This window comes from Polyodon spathula, chromosome 3 (genome assembly GCF_017654505.1).
Source record: "Polyodon spathula isolate WHYD16114869_AA chromosome 3, ASM1765450v1, whole genome shotgun sequence".
Classification (NCBI taxonomy): Eukaryota; Metazoa; Chordata; class Actinopteri; order Acipenseriformes; family Polyodontidae; genus Polyodon; species Polyodon spathula.
The window spans coordinates 76,396,252-76,414,870 of NC_054536.1; the positions used below are offsets into that span (position 1 = coordinate 76,396,252).

The 18,619-nt window shown below is 37.9% G+C and overlaps 1 protein-coding gene across 5 annotated transcripts in view; it reads left to right on the forward strand.

Annotated features, from left to right (window-relative positions):
• Positions 1 to 18,619, forward strand: part of LOC121313419 (catenin delta-2-like) — a 350,408-nt gene that overhangs the window by 176,362 nt on the left and 155,427 nt on the right. For all 5 annotated transcript variants that reach the window (XM_041245943.1, XM_041245938.1, XM_041245942.1 and 2 more), the window contains one exon: positions 481 to 672. In XM_041245943.1, coding sequence (XP_041101877.1) covers positions 481 to 672 — 192 coding nt within the window. The remainder of the gene's footprint in view (positions 1 to 480; positions 673 to 18,619) is intronic.

Sequence of the window (18,619 nt, forward strand, 5' to 3'; positions counted from 1 at the left end):
TATTTAGGCTTTTCACAGTCCGGGGGCTTAGACAACAAGATTTATCAACCCATTTGTGAGAATATGATGTTTCTACTGGGTTTATTCAATAGTTACTTATCCTGGAAGATCTTCCCCTACAACCATCAAATCAGGTTTTGGACCAGAGGCGGACAGCTGGCCAATGCTGATAAGGTGATTAAGAAGGGCTGCATCTTAAGATTCTTATTGTCTGTAAATTAAGGGAATTGTGTTCCTCCGGAAACTAAATCAAGTAAAGTTTCATAGGGGAATTAATCTTTTTCTAGTACTCAACCATATACAGTAGCACTAAAACTGTAACATCTAAAAAAGAAATACTCTAAATTTGATTCCTCTTTTTTTCTGCACGCGAAGCTGTTGCTGTTTTAGGTGCATTTTGAAAGAAGGATCCTATTGAACACATTGTTTTAATCAAAGTTGAAGTATGTTATGAAATTAAACTGAAGTTATTTCCTACAGGATCCCGGGGGTCATACAGCAGCCAGCATAGCCACCTGGGCTCTGAGCTTCGCACTCTGCAGTCGCCAGAGCATCATATTGACCCTATCTTTGAGGACAGGGTCTACCAGAAGCCACCTATGAGGAGTCTCAGTCAAAGTCAAGGGGATCCGCTGCAGCTTGCGCACACTGGCACTTATCGCACCAGTACAGGTAAACCTCCATGGGGTGAAAGAACTCACCTCTTGTCAAATCTCATTACAAACTATGATGATTGAGTCAATAGCAGTAATATCAGTAATATTGACACCTGCCATCTTCAGTGTCATCATCATCATCATTGCTGCTTTCTAAACAACAGCAGTACACCTTTAAAGCTGTGAACGGCTTTTGAAAATAGTTTACATGGGGGGGTTGGTCTACACATTTAAAGAAACAACAAATTCCATAGCAATGTCAAAAGTTAGCACTGACTCGATTTGTGCCAGCCGTTGTTTGTACATTGTCTATTCCTTATACACCATAGCACCTACAAAGTATTACATTTTTATGAGTTGCACCTAGAAAAACAATGTGAATGTGAATTTGCTTTTTCTTGATTATGATGAGCGATAATCAAGCAGCAATCACAGTGGGTGTCTGCTTACTCAAGATTGTCCCCATTTTGATAAACTGACACTGTCTATACTGGTTAGTTAGAAGTAGAAACACTAAAAAGAATAATAGATTAACTTTCCAGTTAACATCCAATTTAATTATTTCCTGTTGTAAACAACAACAAAAAAAAGTGTCATCTAAATTATATGCAAAGAATGAAGAGTTGTAACGTGATATTTGATCATATTCAAATATTATAACCAATAACATTTTAGGTACTTAGTTGAAAGAATAACAGCATCAAGAAGGATATTGCACATCTCTGGGGCTGTTCTAAAATACACTGCCAAGGAAAATTAATGGAGGGGTGCCACCAGTGACCTGACAAGCTCTTTTAAGATGGGTCGCCTACGACCACTAGAACAGTGACTTTAATCAGAACAGACGTAAAGACTTAGAATTAAAGATAAAATAAACCCATTATTGGGGGTGCCTCTGCTCAGGTTTAATTAAAAGCACAGTCAGGCCATTATTTAAAGTGGTGCCCCAGAAGCATGCTCATTTTTAAAGTCAGATATGATTCCTGGGTAAACTGTTTACTACATTCTTTTATTCATGCCGTACTTCATCAGAAACCAGACCTTGTTAGTTTACCCATTTGCTTACATTCCCTAAAGGCAATTACATGTACACAAAGCTTCATTCCTCTTGCCCTTTAATCACTCTGAACAGTTAAACATTCTCTGGAAAGCAAAACAAGAATATAAAACATGGTGATTGTATTTTCTGTGAGCAATTGAAACTACTTTTAAACACCAGAGACAGATATATATATTATATTAAATACCAGAGATAATATATATATATATATATAGATATATATATATATATATATATATATATATATATATATATATATAAGAATTATAAATTATTGAACTTTGGAACACGAAGCATTGTGGTCTGGCATAATCGTAGTAAACATATTATAGTTGATTCAGTAGGAATACACCCAGGTGGTGTTGGCAATTTGTTGGCTGAGTAATTACATCTCATTATGATGTAACAAATGCTGAATACTGTTATTTGTTTGGATTGAACCCCAGACTGTTTATGGGGTTAAAAAATATAGAAAGAAACATACGTGCACTTTGCAGCGATTGTATTGCTGTCTGAAAATGTGCCTATTCACTTGTATTTGTTAAAAATGGGGCCCTTTGTCATTTTTATATATGTGTTGCTTTTTATTAAAAACTAAAACAGAAGGGTTCTATAAAAAGCAAATGTATTAAATATTTTAGTGCCAGTGCTTGCATTTGCTACACTTTACCAAAATGTTGTTTACACCTTGTGTTTTTGGTATCCACAAATACTTTATGTAACCTAGCAACAGTTGATGCCATGGGATTGTTTCAGAGAAACCGAGAAACAGCCATTTAAAAAAGCTTAACCAAAGCAAGGAGGATTATTTTTTACAGAGGCTCACCTACAACAATATTTGAGTGAATGTAAATTGTCTTATCAATCCATATGTCATAGTAATAAAGGTACCACTGAAAAGTACTTACAACTACAGTTTCTTTACTATTAAAAAAAAAAGGATAAAGCATGTGATCATACTGCTAAATGTAAGAGTTGTTGAAATAATTGATCGAGATCTAAATTAACTGCTTAGTTCATTCTGTTAGTTATATTGAGCCTGTCATGCATGGACGTTTTCTAAGTAGCTTTACATAAATATCCCAAGCTACCCTATTTCAGAAGCCATTTTAAATATGCATTATTCATCCATCCATCCATTAGCTGTAACTGCTTAATCCTGTAGAGGGTCGCGGTGAGCTATAGCCTGCCCTGGCAGACACAGGGCGCAAGGCAGGACTACAGCCTGGACGGTATGCCAGTCCATCGCAGGGCAACTAAGGGGGATTTTAGAGAGGCCAATCCAAGGCATGGATGTGAGGCACCAGCGCTAACCACCACGCCACCGTGCCGCCCCTAATGTGCATTATAATTTAGTATATTCTATTACAATGCACTAAGGAGGTATAACATTGTAAAATGATGTCCTCAATTTTAAAGTTCTTACATATATGTCCAAGTCAAGATGAGAAATTACTGTGCTGGAAATCAGAGAATTTAGATTCCTTTCCTCCAAGGACAGCGTTACCCGCTGTTCAGAAAAGCTAATTGGACATTCAAGGTGGACAGAAAATTATTGGATAGAGTGCGGGCCTGAATTCCCTTGTGTTTTTCTTGCTGCGTTCACTTTTTATGTTCATTAATTTTTATTGAGCAAGGAATGGAAAGCCACTGCCACTAAGAGCAAGTGCCTTGTAAAATATTAGGAATTCATTTTAGGCCAACTAAAAAATAGGGATCTACAACTAACTAGGTAACTGTATACAGTAACTTTTAGAATATAAACATGTGTATAATGGTTACATTCATTGTATATTGTGCACCTCTTGCATACTAGCACCATAGTATCCTATATAGAATATACTTACCCAACTATACCGCACATCTCACATATAACAAGCAACACATAATACACAGTCTTGACATTCTGAAAGAGAGTGCTGATTAACTGATGACATAACAATGTAGTTCTTCATGGCTTCAAAAATGAACTCTTCTACTGAGTATCTGTTTGCTTGGCATGGTTTCTTTGTCTATTTTGTTCACTCTTTTAGAGCTCTTTTGAGCCTTGTTTCATAAAGAACATCTTAATTCATACAATTCTCACTTAAATGTTGTTACACACAAGTTGCTTATACAGTAGCAGTAAACTGCCTTGCAAAAATACACCTGTTCTTTAAGAATCACTTTAATTAAACACAAGTTTAATTTGCCCTCCTGAAAGGCAACATTTAAAAAAAAAAATGTAGGAGGGAGACAAAGTTGTGCATTGAACATCCTCTGTCCCAAATAGCATCATGAATGAGAAAAAAAAAAAAAAAAAAAAAAAAACAGGCAATAATTTGGCCAGTTTACAGCAAGATAGCTCTTTGTCAAAGTATTTTTGAAGCACACCCCTATAATAACAAATTAGAAAATGTCACTCCACTGTTGTCTCATTTTATGGTAGTAGTGTAAGGTTACTGTTGTAGTTTTCATTGACACTTGTGTTTTAAAAGTGGGTAGAAGCTTTAACGCTAATCTAATTGTTCTGCTGCAAGCTTCCGATATCCCAGTTAAGTTACATTTAGAAAAATTTTACCATTGCATACTGTAACTGTTCTGCTACATTAAACAAGTAGCGGCACAACATTGTTTTAGAATAGCAGGAGGGACATTATACCTCTTACTTCAGATCATTGGAATTGCGTAGATCACGTCGATTGCTCGTCGTCTAAATCCAATGTAACCATATGGAGGGTTTTAGTTGTCTGTGCTCAAACAGCACCCTTGGTCATCTAGAAACGTCAGCTTAAAAAAGTCACGTTGGAAAAGCTCGGAAGATAAGGTGTAGCTTTAGACGTCTGACTAAAATTTAGTCACCTATAAAAATCTCCCCACTCTATTTAATTTCTTCCATTATCCACCTGCTGTGGCAAACATATCCGAAATTTTCCATAGACTCATCATGATATCAATAATGTTCTATTATAGAAATAATAGAAAGTAATGTAATCCTGTGTGGTAGATATAATCACTGGACAACGATGCCCACCGACGCCATGTTGAGAGCATCTCATAGCAACCGTCGTCGACTTCATTTCAGATCCGGGTTAGATTAGAAAATAATCATTTTTGAAAAATGTGTTTTATTTGTTTATGAAGAAAACTTTGATTCTATGTAATTATAGTATGTCCTGCAGTGTCTCGGGGGTCAAAAAGTGTAAGACATAATGGAGCATATAGATCGTGGGATGCAAGCCAAGGTCTGTTGGTGGTGGGGGGGCAACTGCCCCCCCCCCCCCCTGCCCCATAGCAAATGACACCCCTGTATGCAATGCATGTCCACCACTGCTGTTTATTATTTGGCATTTGCTGCCATGCCAGCAAATTCTAGTAATTGTTCATACATTACAGTAAAAGTAGGACATTTACTTAATTTGTTTCTGACATTTTTAAATGAGGGTCTAGATGCCCCAGTGTGATCATTTAAAGTTTTTACTGTTCATTTGTGACACTTTCTTTGCTGTGACTTACAGAAATGACTTAACATTAGACCCAAACCATTATTCCATGAAAACATGCCCTGAGGGACCCCCTTCTTAAACAAGGGAGAAATTCAGTCTCTATAGCCACTCAATAGTGTACTTGGCGATCATTTTGAAATGGTCTATACATGTACTCAGCTCAGAATTTGGCAAACTGAGTCTCGATTATATGAATGCCATCCACGGAGTTGATACCAAACTTATTTCATTAATAATCTACAGGAATGAGAAAGTGTTAAAACGCTTGACTGATTTCAGGCTCTTTTCTTTCTCTGTAAATTAGGTTCTAGTCCTAAAAAATGCACTGCCGGTAGCAGTATGGCTGGTTCATACTTCTGTCGCAGATGAATGTGATACGTCAAGCGCAGACAGCTATAAAAGTGGTGCAGCTTCACTCTGACCATGCAGCGAATGATGACATTTTTCAACATTATCTGACTGTGACAGGATAGCTGGGTGTCTAAGGTGGTCAGGAGGTAGGAAGGAGACTCAGAGCTGAAGAACTGCCAAAGTTTTGTAATTTTTTTTCTTGCAGATAAAAATTACAAACAAAAACACAGCCAAAACAAAAAGGTAAAACAAAACAAGTCGCCAACACAAAATGAAACAGAAAATCCCTCACCCAAGTCTTCCACTGTCACGGTGAGTTTCTTAATTATATACAGTGGAGTGTTTGTCTCTCTCCATACAGCTCTGAAAACCTCTCTACCTGCTTCACCTCCCTCCTAATGGAGTATCTCCCTAATTTGGGAACAGTCACATTCTCACATGTAATTGGCAGATGTAGGAATTAACCCCCTCCCTGCCAACCACCATCACCAATACAAACCAAACACTATTTACAAGCAGGGCCCTGCCCTGCCACGCTGACCCTATGCGATTACAGGTCGCAAACGCATGAGAAAAGGCTGTACGACTTTCCAAAAAAGACGCACGTCAAACAGAAATGATGTTGATGTCTGAAGTATGAATCAACCTGTAGAGATTCAGACCTCTCTGCACTTCTACTCAAATCCCTAAACCTAAACTGCACATTAACCCTTTGCGGTCCATTTATTCAGTGCCTGTCAGGCGCGTCCGGTCCAGTTTATTTTCACACGCGCTGTTTATTTTACATGCACCATTTAAAAGTAATTTTATTCACAGTAAAACAGGTTTAAACAGCACTGCATATCAGCAGGACATGTTATGTCTGTGGTGAAGGACTTTATTGTTCAGATCTGCCTTTTTTTTCCGGTTTCGACTAGAAAAAATGACTAGAGCTGTGCATGACGTTTTTTTGATGTCAGATCGGACCAGAAAGGAAAAATTTAATATCGACGTGTTCCGACGTAGGACCGCTAAGGGTTAATTCACTGCACACGAACCCCCCTGAAGTTTTTGTGTGGGATATGCATGGCAGCAAGAGTGATACATTAAGGCTCTGTCACAGTTAAAGAGCAGTTTACTAACTCTGTTAGTGGTATATATTTTTTATTTGCATATCTCCAAAATTTACAGAAGAGAAAAATGCAATATAGGTTGTCCCTGCCAGGTTATCCATCTTGTCATTTGTGTTTGCTGAGGGCTGTTCCTTTTATGGCAACAGGAGTATTGGCTCTAAATTAGTGACACTGAGTGATGGTGATTGAAAATGCCCTCAGAGTTCAGCTTTGAAGATTTGCACATTTGTTAAACTAATCTTTCTCATTCATTTTTTTTAACAAAATATTTAGTCGTTTGATTAAATCTACATAACTCTCTTTTTTAACACTTGGAATATCTCTTCTTACCTAATCTAATGTTTCAACATGCTGAGATTTTAGCACATTATAGTATTGTGTATTTTTTTGTCTTATGAACATTAATTAAATTCTAATGTCTCAATTATTTTTTTTTATATATAACACAATTAACAACATGCTTTTCACATGGAATGCAAAGTTCAATTTATCAGTTTAATTTCTGAAATTATGGTAAGTATCCTAGTTTGAAAAAAGGCAAACACACAATCTAGAACTAGCAAAATAAACAAGATGCTTTTCCACAATGCTTTGTGAATATTACACAACCTGCCATTCACTCCAAAGCTACAGTAATGTAGGTGTTTCAAATATGTTTATTTATCTTTTGCACGATATGTGAATGGTAAACCAGTGGGTCAGTGGTGCTTTTGTTCTTAGGTATACTGTAGTTTCTTATCTATAGGTGCCATGGCTAAACCATTGTTTGTTTTTTTTTGTTTTTTTTTCAACACCCCCCCCTTGTTGTAAACTGCACAAAATATAGATTTTTTTTAAGTTGTGTGTTAACAGTGAATCAATTCCTCACTTAGTTACTTTGAAAAAGTAATTTAATTGTTACTCGCACCCTTTTATTTTAAATTTTTCATGCAGTACCAACAATCTCTTTCATGGGGGATCAGTAAATCATACGTACCTTTCCTCTGTTCTGTTCAATATTTCTTTGACTAGAACTAATGTCTTTTGATTTGTGTATTTATAATGCTTTTCAGGTGCTTGGCCTTACTTTTATTCTTCCATATTTTATAGTACGGTAAACTGTTTGAATGGCTTCTACTATCTGCAAATCTTTTCCACTTGGTTCAGCTTGCAAATTAAACGCTAATGACATGAAAGTAGTTCCTCCTGGCATTTTACAAACAACTATAGTACAGTGAAAATGAATCTAATAGGACCCACTGGTAGAAATATATTGTTAAAAACACAATTAAACTGATCGTCAAAAAAAATAAATAAAAAACACACGCATCGCTTGTGAAATTGAATAAAAGGGTTTATGAAATACAGTACATCTTATAAAAGTAAAACAACTGTAATAAAAGTACAGGTAATACATTTGAAACTCTTTGATCCAGAAAGGTTGTCACTTTGTATTAGCAGACATCTTGGTAATGTGATTTATGAGGCACTACAGTAGTAAGAACTGAAGCCTGATTTTTAGACCTCCCCTAAAATGTAAATCACTGCCCTTAAAAATGAACAATAAAAGGTGATGTAACTTTGGTTAATGCTGAGATCTGAACTCCAGAACCCCATTACTGAAACACATCTAATGATCAATTATACATTCATGCGGGACATATTCTTGGAGGTGATGGATTATGACTGGATTTTTATAGAGGTGTTAAAGGATAGCCGGTTTACCAGGTTATTGGTTAAAACAAATTATAACCTTGCGTCTTTCTTACTGCTGCTGGCGAGAACTGACTGGGGGGCATTCGATCCCCTGTGAACAAAGCGATACGGAAATAAATACGACACATTCTGAAGGACTCCACATTGTGAAAGAGAAATCATTTTGTTATAACAAGCAAAATAAAAAGTAAATGTTATACTCACGTAAGCTTTCATTTTTGTGGCATGATTAGTTCAGTTTACCTATTGCCAAAACAAGGTAAGAATTACACTTCAAAAGACCTTAATACATCTTACCAGATCCATTTAAGAGTAATAATAAGTTATTTATTGGTTTATGAAGAACTCAAGGTTTGGAAATGGCCGTGGTCAAATCGTCAAAAGTGGGCATGATCCCTTCTGGAGTGGGTGGGGTCGATCAGAAGATGTAAAAAAGGGATTCCGATTCATAGCACCATTTCATTTTTATTTTACTTATTTATTAGTACCCCAATACTTCATCAATACACATGCAATTCTCAGTCTGAGTCAGTTTCTCATGGTATACAGTGGCTTCATATTTACTTACAGCTCTCATGCATTGAAGTGACGTATTAAACGTTGAACCCATACAACGGGTGTGTAAAAATAAAATTAATCCCGGCATCCCGATGTCGCCTGCTAAAAAAACAAAACAATAAAATAAGTCTATGTGACGTGTTCATCCTGGTGAACAAAAATGATTAGGATTAGGAAAAATTCTGATAGTAATTGCCCATTTTCTTACTGAATTACTTTGGGAAGTATTTTTTATGCCTCTTAGAAGTAAGCAAACTGCAGGATTATTAGGCACATTAGGGGCATTAGGATTAAGACATCTAAGATGGAACTGAATCCCAGCTAGCTGCTGCCAAATGGAAGAGAATTGTAGACTGTGATTTTTTAATTTTTTTATTTACAAAGTGGGTTATAAAAGCCATTAAAATAGTAATATCAAATGGAGAATTGGATGAACACAAAGCCGACTGAAAAGACATATAGACCCCAAGCTGCATCGTACGCTTTTACATTCGCCTCTGCCAGGGCTGATCTCATGTAATGTTTGGCAGCCTGAGAGAGATCTGAAGTAAAGCATAATGGTTAGTCCAAAATTAATTTGTTAAACACGGGGCATGCAGTACCTTGAGATTCTGCATTAGGACACCGTTGCTGGAATTCATGAAAATGAAAGCGAAATAAAGCATCAGCAATGTTGTTAATAACCTTGGAATGTGAACCATTTGGATAATCTAATTCCCAATGAGACTTAACCATGGAAGACGTCTTAGCAATTCCGTGATTGTAAGGGAGGAGATCTGCCTTTATTAATGATATGAACTGTTGCCGTGTTATCACAATGCTCTTGTATCCATTTCCTTTCCCATGAATGGCCTCATATATAACAAGAGACGATGATTGGGTAAAGTTCGAAAAGAGCTGTGGATTTTTCTTATTCTGGTACTGAATGAATCTCTGTAGGCGAAGATTCCGTAAACCATTGTCCATTGAAGTACCGGCCAAAACCTACAGAGGATGGAGCATCAGTAAAATAAATTGAAGAGCTATTAGGGTATCAAAGTGATTGTGGTGTTTTGGACCAGAAGCAACGGAGACCTGGCTGATTCTCTCCCTAATACGACAGTTTGTCTTGTGGTAAAACACGGTAGCATATTAACAGAGTCCAGAATTATCCAGAGGAACTCGAGAGGTGGCAGGCCCTACGGTTTTCTCTTTTGACAACGGCACTCCCAGATCGCTGAAGATATTTTTTAGTTCGGTAAGGCTTGTAGCAAGGGGCAACCGTGGAAAGTCTATCACTAAGAAATCGTCCAGTAAATGAACAACAAACGGCAATGTCAGTGTGAGGCGTGTGAGTAAAAATGGATTTTCCAGACAGTGATTTACATGTAAAAATTAAACTTATTTAATATTACACGGAAAAAAAAAGAAAAATAATAAAGAAGGATGTGAGGGAGGGAGTGCTGGAGTAATCAAAAATAAAGGAACGGAAGCCTCTTAGTCCGCTTTGCGTTCTGCTTAAATCCAAAAATAAAACAAAAAGGAATAAAAACAGAAAAGAGCCAAGTTAGTAAGGCCTCCGTTCGTGACACAGTCCAAACTCCCACGTACTTCCCTCCAGCCTTTTTTCCACCGCCTCTATTCCTTAGGACCAACCCCGAACACAGTAGCACGTTCCCTTTAGTATGCAAACCCCGCCCCGGTAGTCAGTGGATCACCAATCCCAAACTGACAGGTATCCTTAATTTCACTTGACTCCAGTGGGTGGAATTTACATACTCGTACTTCCGCCCCTCACCAAGGTGCCGCCCCTCAAAAAGATGACTTTTGTCATGGTCACAAGACCTTGGTAAGGGAAGTCCCGAGTTGGTTTAATGCCTTCTACTGTTGGGAGGCTGAATTGCAGACCGAAACCCCTTTGACTCATCACAGTCAGATTATTTACTAAAATCCAGCACAGCGCTTCTAATAGAGAATTGTAAATAAAAGGACTACTACGGCAACCAAAAGTGAGTCATACAGCAATTTTGTTTTCTCAATTTAATACTGAAAAGATGTCATTGAGAAGGATGAGGGGGCATAACTTTAAAGGCGTCCATAATATCTGCTTTCGACAACCTTGCTCCCCTTCCTGTAATTTTTATCATGTGAATAGCATGCTCTGTTTTTGCGTAGTGCAAATTAGTGGATCTGAAGGAATAAGACTATTAATGCTTGCTTCACTGCTCCTATGCGGAGCTGACAAAGCTTTCATTAGCTGGTTTTTTTTTTTTTTTTTGGAATATTTCTGGGTTGCTATTCTGATAGGACTTATCCTAAAATGTTTGAAAGGTGCACTAAGAGGCCTGATAAGGTAACCTTTAGCAACGTCTTTACAGAGAAGCTCATCTACATTACATGGGTTGTTACTTGTGTAAGATCTTTCAGACAGGGAATGCTGGGAGAACTAGGAGAACTGGAAAAACAGTTTGAGGGCAAAATCCAAGACTATGATTAAAAGATCCATGTTGGAGCATACAAGCAGACGATGACCGGCAAAATGCCTATTTAGGATTATCCAATTGAGATACTGATTGTGAAGTTGAAGATGAAATGCTGCTTTAGCAGGCATGGACTTGTGATACTCGTGAAACAAGGTCTCGCCATATCTTACTGTGAGATCCGAAATAAGGGCTAAATTCATATTGAATTCTTTCCTGCATTCGGGATATTTATCGCAAATTATGTCTCTGAAAACAGCAAAAGCAACATTAAACTCTGCGATCGTTAAAAATCTTAAAAGCCTGGGGTCACGGGATTTCAACATGACTGACAGCTAAAATCAACTAAACATTTGTCAATGATCTCTAAAGTTGAAGATATTATTATAGAAGCAAGGTTAATGTCTTTACCTTCTAAAATGTGATTTCTCAGGCATGATGTAACAAACTTAGCCAGAGTATTTGAGTTGCGCGGCCTACGGAAGTGTTGGAATTGCTGAGAGGAGAAACCGTACATGCTTGCCCAGAATCAGAAGAGGGTGCCACATTAATGCTTTTCTCCATTTGTTGCAGCCAGGCATCCATTTTCTCAGTGGAATTTTTTTAACTCCTTAACTGCCCCCAATATGGCAGAATCAATGTTGCCTGATGGTTCTCTATTCCCGATTTCCTCGACCAATCGCTGTTTCTTAGCATGAGTAGGAACTGGTGCTATGTTGGAGCATTTATTGCCCTCTTGTCGGCCACGCTTGGGGGCAGGAAGAGCTATTTTTGGGTCGGACCATGAAGTAGAAACCTCTTTCTGTTTTGATTTATTCGCAATTTTATCAAGAAATAGTTGAAATAGTTTGTGGTGGGAGTTTTGGAATGGGCTAGCTGGATATTTTTGGAAGTCTTTGCTCTATTCAAGAACTCCTGTGCCGGTGGTCTGGAGGGGAAAGGACTGGACGCCAAGCATTGAATGAAGTGCCTGGAAGCGCTTCCTGAAAATCAGGGAATTTGTCCAGGAGCTGAAGACTGTAGATCCAGAGCCATGGTAGATGAAGTATTTTTTATTTTCTTTAAGAGTAATTTGAACGGTTAATATAGATTGTTGTAACAGCGACTAGCGCTGCAGCTGTATGTAACTGTCATGAAGACGGCTGTAGTGGGTGACGTCAGACCAGAATCAGGAACCAACAAATAAACAACAGTGAGGTGGAGTTTGGTGAAGCTGAGCGCTTGGGTTGCACTCAGCAATTAGTACGTGAACAAGCAGAAAATAAAAGGTTGTAAAGACAAACAAAACACAGGACATGGCACTTTAGCCATAATAAAGAGAAAAAGAAAACGGACTGCACAGACAAACACGATGAGCGAGTGAGTAAAAACATGTTGCTTTTATGCAGCTGTACCGAGACTCGATTGCTAATCAGTCATTCAATTGGAGTCGTGGTACAACTGCATGTGAATTAATAAAGTGCAATTCCCCGTGCTCACATATTATTACATTTTACCTGTACGTGAAGTGCTGTGCAATCCTTGTGCCTAAATACAAATATACATTTTAAACACTTGTGTTAAAAAGACCCATTTTTATCCAGTGTACCATTGACTATACACCAACACTAACACACTACACGTAACATACAACACAAATAAATAGCCCAGGGGCGGGGCACTTTGCCACAGTAAAGTTTTGATGGTTTATTGAAAAGCACGGCAAGACTGAGTTTGAGAAATAGGTATCTACAGTATACACCTTATAGGTAATTATAACTTGCTGGTAATAGATTAACCGGTGAATGTAGTAGACACTTGTACTATAGATTTCCTGCCTGAAACTTCTTAAGCTTTCTAGTATGAATGTTCTCTTCTTTTTTTCAAGGTGGTTGATCTAACCAGCAACGCTCTTAGCTGGTTAAAATGTTATCTGAATGAGAGGCAGCACTGTGCCATCTGTGGAGTGTCTTTGGAGTCTTTGCTGTTCATAATTAACATGCTCTGCTGGGTCATATTATCCACCAGTAAGGAGCTGGGTTTCATTGTTCTGCTGACAATTATCATCTGTATCTATTATTAGGCCCAGACAGACCTGCTTCTATTTCTATGTTGTCTGACATAAAAGAGAGGATGTGCCAGGTCGTGCTGGTAGGTTCATGACAGCTACCTAACAAGTTCCCTCTAATGATCTTGCTCTTGATAAGCACTGTCACCAGCCACTTCAGTGCGCAACCTTGGTGTCATTTTCAATCCAAGTTTAACTTTGAGGCCCAGACAGACACAAACAATGCTTTCAGAGCACTTTATACCTGTCCTTGAACCCTTATACGGGTTGCCATTTAAATATCTGATTGATTCTGAAAGAATCTACAGCTAACATACTAAATTGTTAATGGCATGACCTCTGCTTACCTCAATGACCTACTCACAACATAATATTAGAGATTGTCAGTACTGACTTATGGGCATGGTTATTCTTTTACAATCTATCTTTCTTTTGCATTTCCACTAGAGCATTTCATATTTGAGAGGATGTATTACTACTGTTGAAGCCTGGTATGTTGTTGTTGTTATCAAACTATTGAATTGTGATATATAGAGCTGAACTGAAGCCAATTGGTAAAATGAAAACATTTTAAAAATATTTGGAACAGCTTTAGTGCTCCAGTGCTGATCTGACACAATAATGTTGTTGCTATCTGGATCCCTCCAGTGGAGGCAAGATAAGAAATGTTACCACATCACCTGTTGGTTATTAGTACAGTTGCTACTCTGTGTAGCCATACTGGAATTGCCCTAAAAGAAAAGAGAATTTTGAAAGTGTTCACATCAACATTGAAATATATATTTACATAAAGTAAATGCATATTTTTGTATTATAACTCATTGCATTTGTTGATATTTTGCCAAAACTCAGTGCCACTCTTACTGAACAGCATATTACAACACACAGTAAACCTTCCACATGTGAAAAATGACCTGAGCTTCTCAACAACAGTGCACTGAATTGGGACAAATTACTGCAGATTTATTTTGCCAATTATTTACTGAATACTTACTGGATTATTTATCACCAAAGCATACAAGACAATATATTGTTTGTTTAGTGGGGCTCTTCATGCAGTTAATCTCGATTGGAATCATAGAATACGGAAAATAATGTGATTGTGTGTTTAATGTATTTAAAAATCATATCCCAGAACTAAATATTTTATTAAGCATGTTGAAAAACAAAATGCTAAATAGTTTTTTTTTTTTTTTTTTTTTTTTAATTTAGTAGTCGGCAATTATTTATTTTTTTCTCACAATTTAGAATATCCAATTATTATTTAAGCTCGGCTCACCACTACCTGCGCTGATTCAGGAGTGGCAAAGACGAACACACACTGTCCTCTGAAGCATGTTTTGTCAGCCGACCACTTCTTTTCACACTGCAGACTCAACCTGCAGCCACCTCGGAGCTACAGCATCGGAGGACAGTGCAACTCAGGGCAGCTTACATGCAAGGCGCAGGCGCCCGGACAGACGACAGGGGTCACAGGTGTGTGGTGGGCCAAGGACACCCTGGCTGACCTAAACCTTCTCCCCCCATGTGGCGCTCGGCCAGCTGTGCTCTGCCCCCTGGGGAACTCCCGTCCATGGTCGGCAAAGTCATGATCCTCTTTTGATAATTAAACGTACGATATAAACGTGGCTTCTACTGACAAATTGCAACAGCTACAGCTTTGACTGAAGTCAAACTCAGAGTAGAAGTGATACAACTGAGTTTTATTTTTAGCCAAAAAATTACAGTAATAGCTATACAACAGTAACTATACAGTGACTAGCATGTGCCTCTAGTGTGCAGAAAACTAGTATGAAATCCTTGACACTCTCAGATTTAGGACTGGCATCATCATGCACTTACTGCACCCTATACCTAGATATCATTTTAATATTAGTGATATAAGATATGTAATTGTTCTATAATGTATGTAATACGAACATGCTTGAACACAAGACAAACTACAGGTAACAACAAACTGTACCAAGGATACCTCAGTATATTGCTGCTCAAAGTAATTATTTTGGTAACAATCCAGTACAGACCATTAATACCATGATAATTTTAGGAAAGACATTTCTACAACCATTAACTTCCTTCAGTTTACTCATATAGTCATAACATTTGTTTAATAATAATGTACACAAACAGTAAAATGAAGCTATTATGTCAATAATAACCATAAGGATTTGTATTTTCCATGTATCTGAACTGTATCGTCACTAAAGTATAAGTGAGCAACAGCTTAACATTAATAAATTAACTTTTTTCTCCACTGCTTTGAAATTCCTTTCTCATCATCCCTGTTGTTCAGAAGCATGTCAGTGTTTAAGCAACCCCCTCCTTTGAAGACAATCAGTGTTTCGCTTTGGTTTCCAAGGTGATTGTGCACTTTACCAAAACTGAGGATTTATCTGCCCTTTGCTTTGCTTTGAAGAAGCTGAAGATTTGCAGGAGATGGGAAATTAACTTTTTGCTTTTTGGGTGGCCTGGAGACGCAGGGGGTCAATGTACCGTCCTTCCCCCTCCAGATTTAGATTTGCATCACAAAGAAAATGAGTTTGGGGGTCTCAGCTTTGTCCTCAGTACTGTATTGTGTAGCACAAAAAAGAAAATAATTCAGGCTAAACAGTTCCTTGTCCCACTACAAGGGTTGTCCTTTTGAGGCAAGCTTGAGACAACTTATTCACAAAAAAACAAAACCAAAAACAAAAGGCTTGGTGGGATGATGGAAGGCTGATTGCCCCAATGTCCTTCTATATTCAAACCCAATTGTAGATCACTCTCCAATCTTACCTGACACAAGCTTAAGAATGTAACACTGGTAGCGATAACAGGAAGGCTTAAAAGACTTGACCTTTTTGCCACTCACACCACCAAATAACACATTTCTGCTTTAAATTGCTTTCTACAAGATCTGTTTAGGCAGGCAATTCTGAGGCAGTTAAAGTGGCTGCTTGCATGTGGAAAGAAACAAGGTGACTCTGACCACTTTGTCTGCTAAGTTTTATTACTGAAGGGTTGGGTTATGTCATTACAAAAAGGCAAATTAACTAATACTATGCTAAGTTTTGTAATAGAATATTAAAGTTCACAGTCCTGAACAGATTCACATTTACGCTGCATTATACATACAGGTAAAATATGTATGCAAACATGTATGTTTACCTGTATGTATATGTAAGCATGTATGTATAGTGCCGAGAAAAAGTTTGTGAACCCCTTAGGATTTTCACATATTTCAAACCTAAAATGTTTTTAGATCTTAATCTAAGTCCTATGATTAAACAAATGACACAAAACATGATACTTTTTCAACATTTATTTATCCACAAATGATTCAACATTCAATATCCATATGTGAAAAAGTATGTGAACCTGTAGATTCAGTAACTGGTGGCACCCCCTTGAGCAGCAATGACTTCAACTAAGCGTTTCCTGTAACTGTTGGTCAGTCTCTCACATTGTTTTGAGGAATTTTGGCCCATTCCTCCTTACAGAACTGCTTCAACTCAGTGACACAACATTTCGATAGGGTTTAGGTCCAGACTTTGACTAGGTCATTCTGAAACGAGGAATTTCTTCTTCTGCAGCCATTCTTTTGTAGATCTGCTTGTGTGTTTAGGATCATTGTCATGCTGCACGACCCACTTTTGGTTCAGCTTCAGCTCTTGGACGGATGGCCTGACATTCTCCTCTAGAGTCTTTTAATACAATGCAGAATTCATGGTTATGTCAATGATGGCAAGCTGTCCAGGTCCTGAGGCAGCAAAGCAGCCCCAAACCATCACACTCCCACCACTATACTTGACGGTTGGGATGAAGTTCTTCTGAGGCCAAAAAATTCTACCTTGGACTCGTTTTTCCATAGTACATCTATGTGCTCTTCGGCGAACTTCAGACGGGCAGCAGTGTTCTTTTTAGAGACCAGTGGTTTCCTCCTAGCTATCCTTACATGAACACCATTCTTGTTCAGTCATTTTCTGATAGTTGAGTCATTCACATTAGCCAAGGTGAGACTGGCCTGCAGATCCTTGGATGTACTCTGGGGTTCTTTGTGACTACCTTGATGATTTTCTGGTTTGTTCTTGGAGAGATTTTGGTAGGACGACCGCTCCTGGGTAGTGACTGTGGTCTTACATTTTCTCCATCTGTCTGACAGTCGATTGGTGGAGCCCCAAATCCTTAGAAATAGTTTTGTAACCCTTTCTAGACTGATGAGCATCAATAAGAGATTACTTTTGATCGTGGCATGATCTGTTTCCACACACCTGTATGGTTAAGACCAAACTCGCAAAGTTTCTGATCTTTATATAGGGTGGGGCCTCCCAAACTCAACCCTGAAGATCTACCTAATTATTTAAACATCTGAATCCACTTATCCTCTTAATTGAGCTGATAAAATCAGGGGTTCACTTACTTTTCACTAACCCTGAATCTTAATTACTCATTGTTTGTCTAATTCATACATCATTTTGTTTAAAAAGACTTGGAATTGGTTAATATAAACACTATTTTGTTTTTAAGAAAATACTTAAATATATTGATTCAAGAAAGCTATCATGGTAAAACTATGGAATTTCCATAATTCATTGGGGTTCAAACTTTCTCAGCACTGTGTGTATGTATACCACTTTGTGACAAAGAGAGAAAAAATGTAAGCTGTTAATCTCCGTTCCGACCACAAGGGCGCTGTGTAAGGTGGACGGTATGCTTCCTTGTAGACTAGTCGACTTGACGGTAGGCAGAAACCGGAAGTCAGACATCTTGACGGAAACACCTAGCGACACATACACGAAATGAACTTCTTGTGATTGGTTTTAAAACCGCAACCATTTTTCAATACCATGATTACCATGATTCATGGTTTAAGGTGAAATGGGCGCGTTCTTTTATTCACCGAGCTCCGAGGTGGCTGCATGGTGAGTCTGCTGTGTGAAAAGAAGCAGTCAGATGATGACACGCGCTTCACAGGACAGTGTTTTCGTCTACTCTGCTCCTGATTCAGCGCAGGGGTGGTAACTCAGGAGGTGAGCCAAGCTTAAAAAAAAAAAAGAATAAATTGGATATTCTAAATTATAAGAAAGTAAAAAAAATAATAATAATAATAATTGGCAACTTCTAAATTAAAAAAAAAAAAAAGTGGAACGTGACTTTTATCCTACTAGGTTTATGTGACAGAGCGTACTGTATGAAAATATTAAATTGCCAGCATTA